The sequence below is a fragment of the Myxocyprinus asiaticus genome, chromosome 6 (assembly GCF_019703515.2).
Source record: "Myxocyprinus asiaticus isolate MX2 ecotype Aquarium Trade chromosome 6, UBuf_Myxa_2, whole genome shotgun sequence".
Lineage (NCBI taxonomy): Eukaryota > Metazoa > Chordata > Actinopteri > Cypriniformes > Catostomidae > Myxocyprinus > Myxocyprinus asiaticus.
In genome coordinates this window covers 51,790,814-51,805,119 of record NC_059349.1, presented here as the reverse complement: position 1 = coordinate 51,805,119, position 14,306 = coordinate 51,790,814, and the positions used below count along the sequence as shown (strand labels likewise).

Genomic DNA, 14,306 nt, shown 5'->3' with positions numbered 1-14,306 from the left:
CACACCCAAAAGGGGGGTTGGAAGTGAAGATGATAACAATAAAACAAGATCACAGCAAAAATATGCAATATATGTAATTACTTGAAATTTATTTAAGCTCTCCATGTTATTATACCACATACGGCATTCACTAAGATTTTCACTTTGTCATTAGACATCATTGTATGTGTTGTAAAAATAAGTGAATGTTAAAGGGATATTTGATCATTTCCTCACCCTCATGCCATCCCAGATGTGTATGACTTTCTTTTGCAGAACACGAATGAAGATGTTTAGAAGAACTGTTGGTCCATTCAATGCAAGTCAATGAGAAGCGGTGAGAAACAGATCAATAATTAAGTCATTTTTTACTATAAATCTCCACTTTCACTTTCATAAGCACTCTGCTCTCTTAAGAGTTCTTCTTCTGTTTTTGGTGATTTATATAAGCATATCGCCCCCTACTGGGCAAGGAGGAGAATTTATAGGAAAAAAAAACTTAAATATTGATCTGTTTCTCACCCACACCTATCATATCGCTTCTGAAGACATAGATTAAACCACTGGAGTTGTATGGATTACTTTTATGCTGCATTTATGTGATTTTTGTACAACATTCACTTGCATTGAATGGACCAACAGAACTGAGAAATTCTTCTAAAAAGCTTCATTTGTGTTCAGCAGAAGACAGAAAGTCATACACATCTGGGATGGCATGAGGGTGAGTACATGATGGGAGAAATTTCATTTTTGGTAAACTAAGTTTATTTTAAAGACTATCTAGGCACATAATAACACTATAGAACTGTTAATGTTTATAACTCTTTCAAGATGTACAGGCTCACACTTTAAATGGTCAGTGCTTTATATTTTAGATAATTAAAATAGCAACAGATCCAGTGAAACAATGAAGGTTGAGTGATTGTTTTTACATTTTTACATGCCATTTAAAAATGTGCCATTTTACAATGATAAGAGTAAGAGGGTTATATCGCATGATACAACATTGAAGGCACTCTGTGCAGTTTGTTTCATTGAGTTTAATCTTTTGAGAGCTGTAAAGTCCCATTATTTTCGTACCGTGTCATGCTGTTGCATCTGTATTCATTTACTTTAAGTATTCTGTTATTTTGTGACAAAAAATATTTTTGCTATTATCATTCTACACTGCTAGGGAAGAGGATTTCAGAGATTAATTAATTGAGATTATGAGACTGCAGTCAGTATTAAACTTGTGATGATCTTGTAGGCTACCTGAAGCACGTTCATCCATTCAGCTATTACTATCTGTTCTCGATGGATCTTCCGTGATCCTTCCCGCGCTGTCAAGTGAAGCGGCGCAACATCAGTTTCGTCTCTCACAGGCTACTCTCTCGTTTGTTTAGGTGTGAGATGATAAAATACAAACTGCGTCCGCTGTAATACGGAACGCAATTCTGATCCTTTAAATACCGGATGTTACGGACTGTTGGCAATTGTTATGTGACATATGATGAAAGTTTGTCAATCAACATGCGGACCTAACCGGCCCAATTTTTGACCGGCCCAGCGGGAATTCTTCCGCTCTTCCCTATTGCCACTCCGGCCCTGAAGAAACCAGTACGGCCGTACGCACTGTGCATACCATGAGCGCTCCGATTGACCTGAGAAATATTTACTCTCAAAATATCTCATCAATCAATAAGCGTGTCCCGTATTTCTTTTGGCTGTTTAAAAGACTAGCGAGGCCCAATTTGCAAATGAATAATTCTTTTGAGTCGGTACTTTTCAATGAATTGGTCAAATGGGCTGCACTCGGAAAAAAAAGCGCTTTTCTGAAAGTCACCAGAATTGAATGCTTTGGGGTTGTTTTTACAAAAAGACTCTCCCGTACCTGCAGATGAAATTTTGCAGGCACCCATGGAAGCGACCACGTCATTTTGTTGTGCTTCTATGACACTTTTGCTCATGTGTCGACTCACTATGTCCTCTGAAGCGATATGATCCGTTTGGGTGAGAAACAGATCAATATTTCAATCCTTTTTAACTGTAAATCTCCACTTTCACTTTCAGAATGTCAAAGAATGTGAAAGTGGAGATTTATAGTGAAAAAGGACTTAAATATTTTTCAGCCACACTAATCATATCACTTCAAAAGACATGGATTTAACCACTGGAGTCATATGGATTACTTTTATGCTGCCTTTATGTGATGTTTGGAGCTTGAAAGTTCTGGCCACCTTTCACTTGTGTTGTATGGACCTACAGAGCTGAGATATTCTTCTAAAAATCTTTGTTTATGTTCAGCAGAAGAAAGAAAGTCATACATATCTGGGATGGCATGAGGGTGAGTGCATCATGAGAGAATTTCCATTTTGGGGTGAACTATCCCTTTAATGTTTTTTATCATCTGTGCGGCTTCTTTTTCAGCGAGGTTTATGATGATAACGGCTATAAATCAAGGCATATCAAGACAAAAATCATAAAGCATAAACAAACTGGAACTGTTTGTGTGTTTTTCTCAGTCCTAACATAAATCTATTAGGTTAGCATGAGAAAGAACAGTAACTTAAGTGGACACATACAGCAGCTGTAGGGTTTACACATACACCACAGAAGATTCTGGGATAATCACTGAGAACATAAAATAATATGAGGCAAGTGTAGTTTGAAGAAAACAAGGAAAAATATCACTTGTGAGCCGAATATTTTTATTGGATGTCATTTCCAATGAAGCTGTAATTTTGCCAAATTGCGCAAAATGTGTGAAAATATTATTTACTCTAATGGTGTGAATTTAAGACACATAAAATGTTAGCTGTGAAATTAATTATTTACAAGAAGCCTTTAAAAATGTAGTTAAAAAAAGATGTTAAAAATGTCATTTCCATCAGCATCATTTCCAGCACAGATCTCTGTTAAACACAATACAGAATTTGAAATGTGCTGTAAATGACACTGCAGTGGGAATCTTCATGACTTTCAGAAAATGCCCTCCAGAGACACAGATGCTTTCAATTCTCCTGACATACATGCCTTCAGTCCTCCGGGAACACAGCGTCATTAAACTGGCCCTGGAGCAATTTCTGAGTGCTCGTATTATGGGTTCGTTCATGAAATCTGTTTTAATCAGGGTTGGCTGCAGCTTTGTTCCCAAATTTATGCTGAAAATACTAGAAAAGTTAGTGTTCTCCCAACTATGTTCATTTCTACAGATAAATGGTATATATGAACAATTTCAGTTAAGTACAGAGACTTATTATATATACTATATATTATACTAATACTATATATTCCTTCGTCATTTTGTAAGTCGCTTTGGATAAAAGCATCTGCTAAATGAATACATTTAAATGTAAATATAAATGTTATTATTATACTTAATTTTATTATTTTCCCATATATTTTATTTTACTATTTATTTCATTAAGTCAATATGATACAGAATTCACAATCCATTTTACTTCTGTAATGTGACATATTTCCATGTGAGCAGGATATACTGTAATAATGAAAAAATTGTTTCTTAAATCGATTCTCTTATGTTTACATTCATAATTTTCTTGAGCTCAAATAATAAAGAAGCAGGTTGTCTAAATACAGAGGTGTATAGTTACAAAGTACAAATACTTTGTTACTGTAAGTATGTACATACTTTACTTGAGTATAAATATTTATGTTGACTTTCACTTTTACTTCTATACTATAGATTTGAAAGAGAAATGTAATACTTTTACTCTGATACATTTCTCTAGACCTTCTTTCATTACTTAAAAACAACACCGCTACAAATAAAAACTGCATGCAGTGATAGTGATGTCACATTCACAAACAAATTATTTGAGTTCAATCTTATCATCAATTTGATTATTTTAAATTGGTCAGTTCGCTTCTAAAGGTGCTTTTTGGTTTATTTCACAAATCGATTTGCAAATCGGATTCAAAATCCAACATATCACTATCATGAACGTGCACAGGAGATCAACGGTCAGTCAACATTTTCACAAAATAATACATTAGATTTCAGATTGTTTCTCACCAAATCTTATCGTATGCTTTCATAACAATCATGAGTCTCATGGAATAATTTATTAGACTTCTGAATTATCCTTTTTTTTCCCAAGTCATTTTTTATTTGTATTGCGCTTTTCACAACACACATCGTTTCAAAGCAGCTTTACAGAAAATTGTGGATTAACAAAAAATGAAACTGTAATATCTATAAAGAGTGATAATTGTGTAGTTTGATTATATATGATTGTAAATTGTGTATCAAAATTAAATATTTAAATAATAATTGTATTTAGAAACCAAGTGAGCAAGCTGAAGGCGACTGTGGCAAGGAACACAAAACTCCATAAGATGTTGGTTAATGGAGAACAATAACCTTGGGAGAAACCAGGCTCGCTGTGGGGGCCAGTTCCCCTGTGGCTAACATCATGAATATAATGCCAATATTAGTTATTTATGTGCAGTGCAGGTCATGGTTTAAAATTAGTAAACTAAGTGTTAAGGTCCAGTGTTTAAAAAAAAAGATTTTGTATGAACTGTAAGATTAATGACTAATGTCTTTGAAGTCCATCCTGGATTAACTGCAGAAGTTCACATAGATGCAATTGTCCTTTGTTAGTTGGCTGATGAAGGCTTTTGTTGGCAATTAATTGATAGTCTGTGTATTTCATTTCAAGAGTGTAGTCCATCATTAGACAAAGGTGATACAGGCAGAGATCAATGAGGTGCATCGCAGTTCAACTGGCAGGTCATTTCGGTGAGGTTCCGTGGGGTCCATCCTATGTCCAAGGTTCAGGCAGTGGCATATGAAGTATCCAATGTCTTACAGTTGGAGTTCATCCTCTGAAGTCCATCGTAAAAGACTGAACACATACAAAGTGGTAGCGGTCTGATAAACAGGACCTAAACCATGCTAATGTAAGTCCACTAATGCCAACATAATTCTCCAGCCTATTCAAGAGAATGCCGTGATCTGTCGTGTCGAAGGCGGCACTAAGATCTAAAAGCACTAGAAGAGAAATGCAGCCGTAATCAGATGATAAGAGCAAGTCATTTGTAACTCTGATAAGTAACTCTTAATGACCTATGACAGCGAAGGATAGCTTTATTCCTAACCAATTTAGCTACAGTACTGAATAAACACCTAGAAATATTGTGGTTATTTTATATGAGTTTGCTAAAATATGCTGACCTGAAAGCTTTTAGTGCCTGTCTGTAGCTACAGATACTATCCTTCCATGCACCGCAAAATACCTCTAATTTTGTATTCTTCCACTTGCACTCCATTTTCCGAGCTGCTCTCTTGAGAGCACGAGTGTGATCATTGTACCATGGTGCGGGACATTTTTCTTTAATTTTCTTTAATCGAAGGGTGAGAAAAGTATCAAGAGAGACTGTATTTATTTTTTCTGTTATTACATCAAGTTCTTCTAGACTTTTTGGCTTACTGAGTATGTGAGACAATTCTGGAAGATTATTAGTGAAGCTATCTTCAGTGGTTGAAAGAATAGTTCTACCTGAATGATAGTGTGGTGTAGATAGAGTGACATTAGCTGATCACAGCAAACAAGAGACGAGGTAATGATTTGAGATGTCATCACTCTGCGGCAGAATTTCTATAGTATCAACATCAATTCCATACGACAGAATTAAATCTAGTGTATGATTATGGCCTGTCACATTTTGTCTGACTCCAAGAGAGTTGAGAATATTGATAAATGTTAATCCCAATGTGTGATTTTCATTATCTATATGAATGTTGAAGTCACCAACAATTAAAGCTCTATCTACACTAACTACTAGATCTGATAGAAAATTAGCAAATTCACCAAGGAAATCTGAGTATGGCCCGGGTGATCTATATACTGTAGCAAGGGCAAAAGATGACAGAGATTTTTTATTTATATCTGACGGTGCCACATTAAGCATTATTATTATTATTATTATTTCTCTCTTTTCTCCCCAATTTGGAATGCCCAATTCCCAATGTGCTCTAAGTCCTCGTGGTGGCGTAGTGACTCACCTCAATCCGGGTGACGGAGGACGAATCTCAGTCGCCTCCGCATCTGAGACCGTCAATCCACGCATTTTATCACGTGGCTTGTTGAGTACGTTACTGCGGAGACATAGCGCATGTGGAGGCTTCATGCTATTCTCGGCGGCATCCACGCACATCTCGCCACGCGCCCCACCGAGAGCGAGAACCACTTTATAGCCACCAAAGGAGGTTACCCCATGTGACTCTACCCTCCCTAGCAACCGGGCCAATTTGGTTGCTTAGGAGACCTGGCTGGAGTCACTCAGCACACCCTGGATTCAAACTCACGACTCCAGGGGTGGTAGTCAGCGTCTTTACTTGCTGAGCTACCCAGGCCCCACACATTAATCATTATTAGTTCAAAAGAGTTCAACTTATATCCTGTCCTCTGAGTAACATCAAAAACTTCACTGTAAATTGTAGCAACACCACCTCCTCGACCCTTCAGATGAGGCTTGTGTTTATAACTATAACCTGAGGAAGTAGATTCATTTAAACTAATATATTCATCTGGTTTAATCCAGGTTTCAGTCAAACAGAGCACTTCCAAACTATGATCTTTAATAATTTAATTTAAAATTAGTGTTTTGGTAGAAAGAGATCTAATGTTTAGTAGCCTTACCTTTATATGATGTTTATCTTCAGTTTATTTTATTTTTTCAAGTTTCACCTCAATCACATTTTTTCTAAATGATTTAGTGAGGGGTTTGTGTTTGGTAGTTCGGGGAACAGACACAGTCTCTATATGATATCTAAGTGATACAGTCTCATGTGTTGTAGTTTATGTGACCTATGTGAAGTCTCAAGACAGCTAGCAGACGTTCGGATTAACCAGTTTGTCTGGTTCCTGACCTGGGCCTCAGTTAGTCAGATACTATCACTATTAAGACTATGAGCCAAATGACTAGAGAGGAGAGCGGCACCTTCCCTGGAGGGATGGAGTACCTTTAGCAGGTCAAGTCTACCCTGAAAACTCTTCCAATTGTCTATAAATCCTATGCTATTCTCCAGGCACCACTCAGACATCCAGCCATTTAGTGACACTAATCTACTATAAACCTCATCACCACGACGAGCAGGGAGAGGGCCAGAGCATATTACAGTGTCTGACATCGTTTTTGCAAGTTCACTCACCTCTTCAACATTATCTGTAGTGATCTCCGATTGGCGAAGCCGGACATCATTAGTGCCAACATGAATAACAATTTTAGAAAATCTACGTTTAGCATTAGCCAGCACTTGTAAATTTTATCTGATTTCAGACTCTCGAGCCACGGAAATGCATTTAACAATGGTAGCTGGAGTCTCTATTTCCACGTTCCTTACAATAGAATCACCAATTATTAAGGCTCTTTCAACATGATTCTTGGAAACCCTAACAGGAACAGGAGAGTGGTGTCACTTTGCTGAGCGAGTATGCCGCCGAGACATCACACAAACGCCCTGCTGTGGGGACTCTTCATTCGGATCCAAAGTGTGTGTGTTGCTCGCTGTACTACCCGCATCCGAAACAGTATCTACTGGCTTCTCTTTCTCACTGACCTCCACTAGTGTTCAGATGCATGTCTCTAACTCATTTACCATCTCCATCAGCCTGATTAATTCCTTACATTTATCACATGTGAATCCCTTACTGCGGAAGAAGCCATAGTAAACATGTGGCATGATTGTATGGCGCCTTGGGCGAAATCCGCTTCAACACACCCCCAAAGTTGTTGACCGGGGGGGGGGGGGTCTGTGTAGGTGCCTCATGCTGCCCCCCATGCAAGATGCTGCCCTGGGCAACTGCCCATGTCACCCATGCCTAAATCCGCCACTGCATATAAGAATAAGTAATGCTCTTGCATTCTTTTGAAGCTTGAAGAGGTGGTCACCATAAACTGCCATTGTATGACATCACTGAGCACTAAATGTTTTCACAATTTCTCCCTTTGTGTTAAGAAAAAGAAAGAAAGTCAAATTCAGTCATTGGTGAGTAAACAATGACTGAATTTCCATTTTTGGGTGAACTAATCCTTTAAGTATGATGACTGGGTTTAAAAGTTTAAGTATAAGGAAATATATTAGTAATGTAGTAATGTTGGCCTGCTGAACTGCTGTCTCTCAACATGTCAAAGGTCATTTGGGGCAAATGACCTCTTTCTGCCATGCTGAACTGATCAGAAATATAATCCTGATGAGTCCTGCTTTGCTCTGTAATTTACTCACATCTAAATATATTCATTCTGAATTGCACAGAGGCATACAGTATCATCATTCCAGGAGGCTTTTCCGGCTGACTGCCGCATTCATTTTAGGAATGAAATAACCAAAGTTTCACAATCTCGGTTAAACGCATAGATGAATGGATCCGTGGAAAGATGTTCGATTGTCTCTGCTGAGATTAAAAACATATATTAGACAGCATCTGGTTGCTGTGTGCTTGGGCAGCGGTGCATGTCGTGGCAGTAGAGGACGTGTAGAGTGCTGCATGTTTAGATAAGCTATTGTAAACAGAGTTAGAACAGGCTGGCAGCCACATCTACAGTATTAAATGCAGAATCCAAAAGGCTGATATTCGAAGAGCTTATCGGCCGCAGGGCACACACGTCTGTATGGTAAATAAATGTCTTGCTGTACTGCCTCATGCCCTATCATGACAGACCAGGGCAAGAGTGAGTGAATGAATGAATGCGAGAGGATCAAGAAAGCTTCTCAGCTCCACATTTTCTGTCACATCGGTTTTCATTTAGGATGCTTCTCATTCTTGTAATGCATCACGATAGGTCCAGTAAGAAAAGCCACTCTTAGACTGACTAGAGATACTGTACACATACCAGTGTGTTAGTTCATATCTAAAAATGCCTATAAATGTGTCATTTAGGAATGATGTATGGGTCATTCAGTGTTAAATTAACCAGATCCCTGGCTTAAAAAGATCTATATAAATGATGATGAAAGTCAAAATATTACATTGCATGAATCAATATTTACTGAGTAATCCATTATTTTGAAGAGACGAATTAAAAGGACAGTTTTCAGTTATGATTTTGGAGCAAAACTACAGGTAAAACAAATAACCTTAGAAGGGTACAAATGTGGGTCATATGGTATGAAGCTAGTTTTTCTTGTCCAACAACAAAAAGGGCTGAAGTATTTATTTACACAAAAACAATGCCAAAAAACTTAATTTGAGGGTCCAGAAAAACACTGTTTTTCAGATACACCTGATTCTTAAGTTAGCGCAATACCTACTGTATAATTATTATTATTATTATATATACATATTTTTTATTTATTATGCAACACGGGGTGCTGAAGTAAACTGATTTTAGTAATATACCTATCAGTCTCTGTGTAAAAATAAAATAATGACATCTTTCTAATGTAATTTTTTACTTTTAGTTTTGATCCAAAATCGTTGGTGAAAATTATAACTTTGACTCCCCTCTACATAATAATGGACTACTTGCTCATCATTTATTTATGTTTATGTTTCTTCAGAAAGAGTATCAACAAAATCACGAATTTCAGACAGGGAAGTTTCTGAAAAAGTTCTTTTTTTTTTTTTTTGACATTATATCACCTGTATGAATATGGGTGAGCCTGGAATAGCATACTGCCCATACTCTTTTTACAGCATGCCTACAGTGCACAGTATGTGAGTTGTACGTATGTATGAAATACCTTACAGATCTTTTACATTTGTCAAAACGTGCAGTATACAACCATTGCACACTGCAAGGAGTACTGTATGCCACAATGCAATGCACTCGACTTGACCATCCATTTCCAGTGTGATAAACGAACCAGAAGCCATATACACTATGTTTGGAGAGGGGTCAACAAGTATTGTGCTCCTTGAAACAACCACACCTTCTTTTTCCAGAGCAGCCTGTATTTCTCCTGAGGTTACCTGTGGGTTTTTCTTTGTATCCCGAACAATTCTTCTGGCAATTGTGGCGGAAATCTTTCTTGGTCTACCGGACCTTGGCTTGGTATCAAGAGATCCCTGAATTTTCCACTTCTTAATAAGTGATTGAACAGTACTGATTGGCATTTTCAAGGCTTTGGATATCTTTTTATATCCTTTTCATCTTTATAAAGTTCCATTACCTTGTTACGCAGGTCTTTTGACAGTTCTTTTCTGCTCCCCATGGCTCAGTATCTAGCCTGCTCAGTGCATCCACGTGAGAGCTAACAAACTCATTGACTATTTATACACAGACTAATTGCAATTTAAAAAGCCACAGGTGTGGGAAATTAACCTTTAATTGCCATTTAAACCTGTGTGTGTCACCTTGTGTGTCTGTAACAAGGCCAAATATTCAAGGGTATGTAAACTTTTGATCAGGGCCATTTGGGTGATTTCTGTTATCATTATGATTTAAAAAGGAGCCAAACAACTATATGATAATAAATGGCTTCATATAATCACTATCCTTAAATAAAAGACAATTTTCAAAATCAATGCTAAAATTTCACAATTTCTGCCAGAGTATGCAAACTTTAGAGCACAACTGTATAATGCACAGTAAGTTTTATGCTATTACTGCATTCCGAACATAGCTAATCTATATGCAAGTTTACATGTCATTGATGCTATAGAATGTGTTTCCCTCTATCCACAGTTAATATTTAAGTGTCTCCAAACATAATAGCGTGTGTGTGTCCAGACCTCCAGCAAGAGCACTTTACTTCATCTGTTTTCAAGGCAAAGTGCTCTTGACTCATGTATAATTCAGCTCTGTTCACTCCAGTGTTTTTACATCAGTCTGCTCTCTTTTCCTTACTTCACCTCTCTCTTTACTTATTTTCATCTTATCATCCTTACTTTATCAGTGCTTTATCAGTCATTTTCTTCTTCCCTTCTGCTTTCCATCCCAACCCCAAAATCCAAGAGGAAAAAAAAACACTCAAGCTATGTCGGGAATGGGATTACTAGTGCATTGTTTACTGCATACTGTGTAGTACATACTACTGTATAAAGGCCTATTGCCTTCTATGTAGTGTGTTAAACAAGATGTAGTATTCAACTATGTGTGTGTGAAGGAGTTCGTTGAGTGGGAAAGGAGGAAACTGGAAACAAAAAGGTAGGTCTTTAATTAGACAAAACTCAAGATTTACTTTTCAGTCACTTTCACACAAACACGTCTTCATGTGTCTCTCTCTCTGGCTGTCTCTGGCGTGGTTCCTCCTTATATTGCTCTCCCCAGAGCTTACTGCAATCAGAAACAGGTGTTAGACATTATAGTGCTCAGATGTGTGCACCCTTACCACTTTCTCTCTCTCCGACCACCCCCCAGCCACCACACAGTGGTATGCCACATCGTTGTCACATGATCTCACTATATTACATGTTTAATTCAGCAAGTAATGTCCAGGTATCATCTCAGTTGATAATACAATAATAAATACAGTTATTTTGCATATGTTTAAATCCACTTTTGTGTAAAAATCACTACACTTTTGGCAGATTAGGATGAAAACATAGTTACTTACGGTTCATTCGTCTCTCTTGAAATGGACGTTGTTCATTGCTTTGAGGCATGCAGTATTCCACGCCCATGTAGAAAATCATCCAGGTATTCTGCATAAAACATTTGCAAACTGTGCAAAGTGCACATACTTTGTACTGCAAAAATAGTATGAGTTCCAGACATACCCTTAGAAAGCATCCAAAATATAGATCTTAACCTCTTAAACTCTATGGACCCACCAGCGGGGCCAAAGGGGCGCTATATCACGATTAAAGTTTACGCTTAAAACGTTAAAGTCTCCGTATACATAAGTCAGGCTTATGAGGTACCATTTGAAAGCTTAGAATCTGAACTTTTCAATCTGAATCACTTCTGCATTTATTTTACTTAAAATAACAAAATAAGGCCTCAAAACATTCGCCATTAAAATTAGCGCCTCCCAGAGATAATGGGGAAGAAATATTTTTTTGAAAATAAAAGTCCTTCACATAGCACCTAAATGTACAATTCATATATCAAATGAAAGCTCTCATTCTCAGGAATGTGACTGTACAGTTAATTTTGTTGCCCTAATACCACAGTTTGAAAAAAAAAGAATCACAAGGTGAAAAATTATTTCTGTATGTCATCAAATACAAATGTCTCTTTTATGCACCGTTTACTGCTGCTGTAAGCCCCAAATAGCTAAAACATATATCTGCTTTTACCTTAGGCAGTTTTCTAAAAAATGAACCATTTTTTACTTGTCTGTGAGCTTGCTTGTGTGAATAATCTAATGTTATATTTAGATGTCCAGAACAAAATATGCCATACAGCAAGAAAAGAATGTTAAACAAATCATCATAAAATTACGTTTGTGACTATGTTTTCGAAGGGTATGATCTCAGCTTTCTAATGACACTTATATTGAGCTTCTAGTCCACTCAGAGGCCGAGTTATTCAATGAAATAATGAGGGTGGTGCATGAACTGAAAATTAGACTGAATGTCTATGGATGAGCACATCTGTGAGGGCTAAAATGCGTTAGAGCGCCACCTACATTTCAGATCTGTATATTGTGATGGAATGTGATAGAGAAAAAAGTTTTTTTCTAGTGCTTGCTGCCATCTAGTTGAATGAAATTTGACTTTTCAAAGTGAAGTAGAGTGAACAGAACCAGAATTACATGTTTACAAAATTAGGACAACAACAACAACAGCAACAAAAGCATTCTGTTTATCATTAGATTATAAACAAATTTTTATTTGGGGGGATTTCTGAAACAATTAGACATTCTACCATGTGAATGGTGAGCTTTTGAATTTGAGAGTGAAAAATTACACCAGTGTATTGTATAAATAATTATATAAGCTGTAGATATATATAAGGTGATCAGCCCAGTCATACATTTTGAGACTTTTGGAGTCACGACGGGGTGCCATGGTTTCAGTTTTCTCTTTTCAGCTCACGTGTTCAAGCAGTTCGGCAGAGGACAGCAACAGTAATTAATCTTGCCTTGGGAATTAGCCGGATGTCAGCACAAGTCAGACTGCAGACGCAATTTTAAAAAGGGCACATTTAATGGCTTCTTGTTTGAGACTGTTGGCCGAGCCCCACCACACGCTGATCTGTGTCATCCCTGGAGATGTCTGACGGACCGCCGTACTGCAGCTTAAACTCACTTCTGTACAAGACTTTAGAAGGTTGGAGAGTAAAGTTGGGACATTTCGGTCATTATGTGAATTGCATACAGACTATGAAACGTGTAACTAATACACCAATCAACCAAGATAATAAAAGTTTGAATAAAACATTGCAAGACTCGTTTATAGACACTGTGTTTAAAATTTTTGGAGGAATCAACCTAAGAATGATCAGCTCTCAAAGAATGGGTCCCAGGTATTATAAGCTGCAATTACATATTGTTTATGTTGTTTGTTTGTCTTTTTCTCTCTCTGCAGAATGACACGTGGGGTGAGTTGTACTCGTTTGCAGTGTTTAAAGCAATGAGTCACATGTTGTGTATTGGTTACGGTCGTCAGGCTCCAGAGAGTCTCTCTGATATCTGGTTGACAATGCTCAGTATGATTGTGGGTGCCACCTGCTACGCCGTCTTCATCGGACACGCTACGGCCCTCATCCAATCACTGGACTCCTCGCGACGTCAGTACCAGGAAAAGGTAAGAGCCACGTTCAGCTACATCTGTAGAAATAATTTATTTATGTAGATTGTTTTTAACTTTTACTTCACTACATTTTGAAACATTTATTTTAATACATTTAACCAAGTCCCTTTAGCTAATTTGTGACAGCAAACTACAGAAAACAACACGGCTGTAAATGTAAGCTGCATGAATAATAGCTTAAAATGAGTTTTTTCAAAAACTCTGACAACGCAAGAAAACCGTGTTAACTAAAGACTGTTTTTGGCTTCAGATTGTTAACAGTAATGTGCACAACACTTGCGCACATTGGATAAGTCTGGAAGAACACTGGTAAATGTGTTTGCATGCAACGTGAAATCAGGGTAATGGGTAAAAATCTACATGTGCTGATCGGTTTATGCTTAAGTGTTTAAGACCTTGCACCGATAAAGGAAAACCGTTTAAGTAGTTTACATTGACTGACACGACATGTTGTCGGCTTATAAGTATAATCGGTACAAGATTGCGCATGTAAATGCGCTCAGTGTGTAAAAGATTATATTTGAGTGGTATATTATATACAGTATTTAGTATAGGTCCTATACATTTTATCAGTATGTATATTCCCTGGGAATCAAGCCTATGATTTTGATTTTACTAGCACCATTCTGTACCAGTTAAGCCTAACCCAAAATATTTGATTAAGACTATCCAATT

General features: G+C 37.4%; 1 protein-coding gene across 1 annotated transcript in view; it reads left to right on the top strand.

Annotated features, from left to right (window-relative positions):
• Nucleotides 1-14,306, top strand: part of LOC127442514 (potassium/sodium hyperpolarization-activated cyclic nucleotide-gated channel 2-like) — an 86,524-nt gene that overhangs the window by 40,554 nt on the left and 31,664 nt on the right. Inside the window, exon 5 of the mRNA XM_051700615.1 lies at nt 13,407-13,625. Coding sequence (XP_051556575.1) covers nt 13,407-13,625 — 219 coding nt within the window. The remainder of the gene's footprint in view (nt 1-13,406; nt 13,626-14,306) is intronic.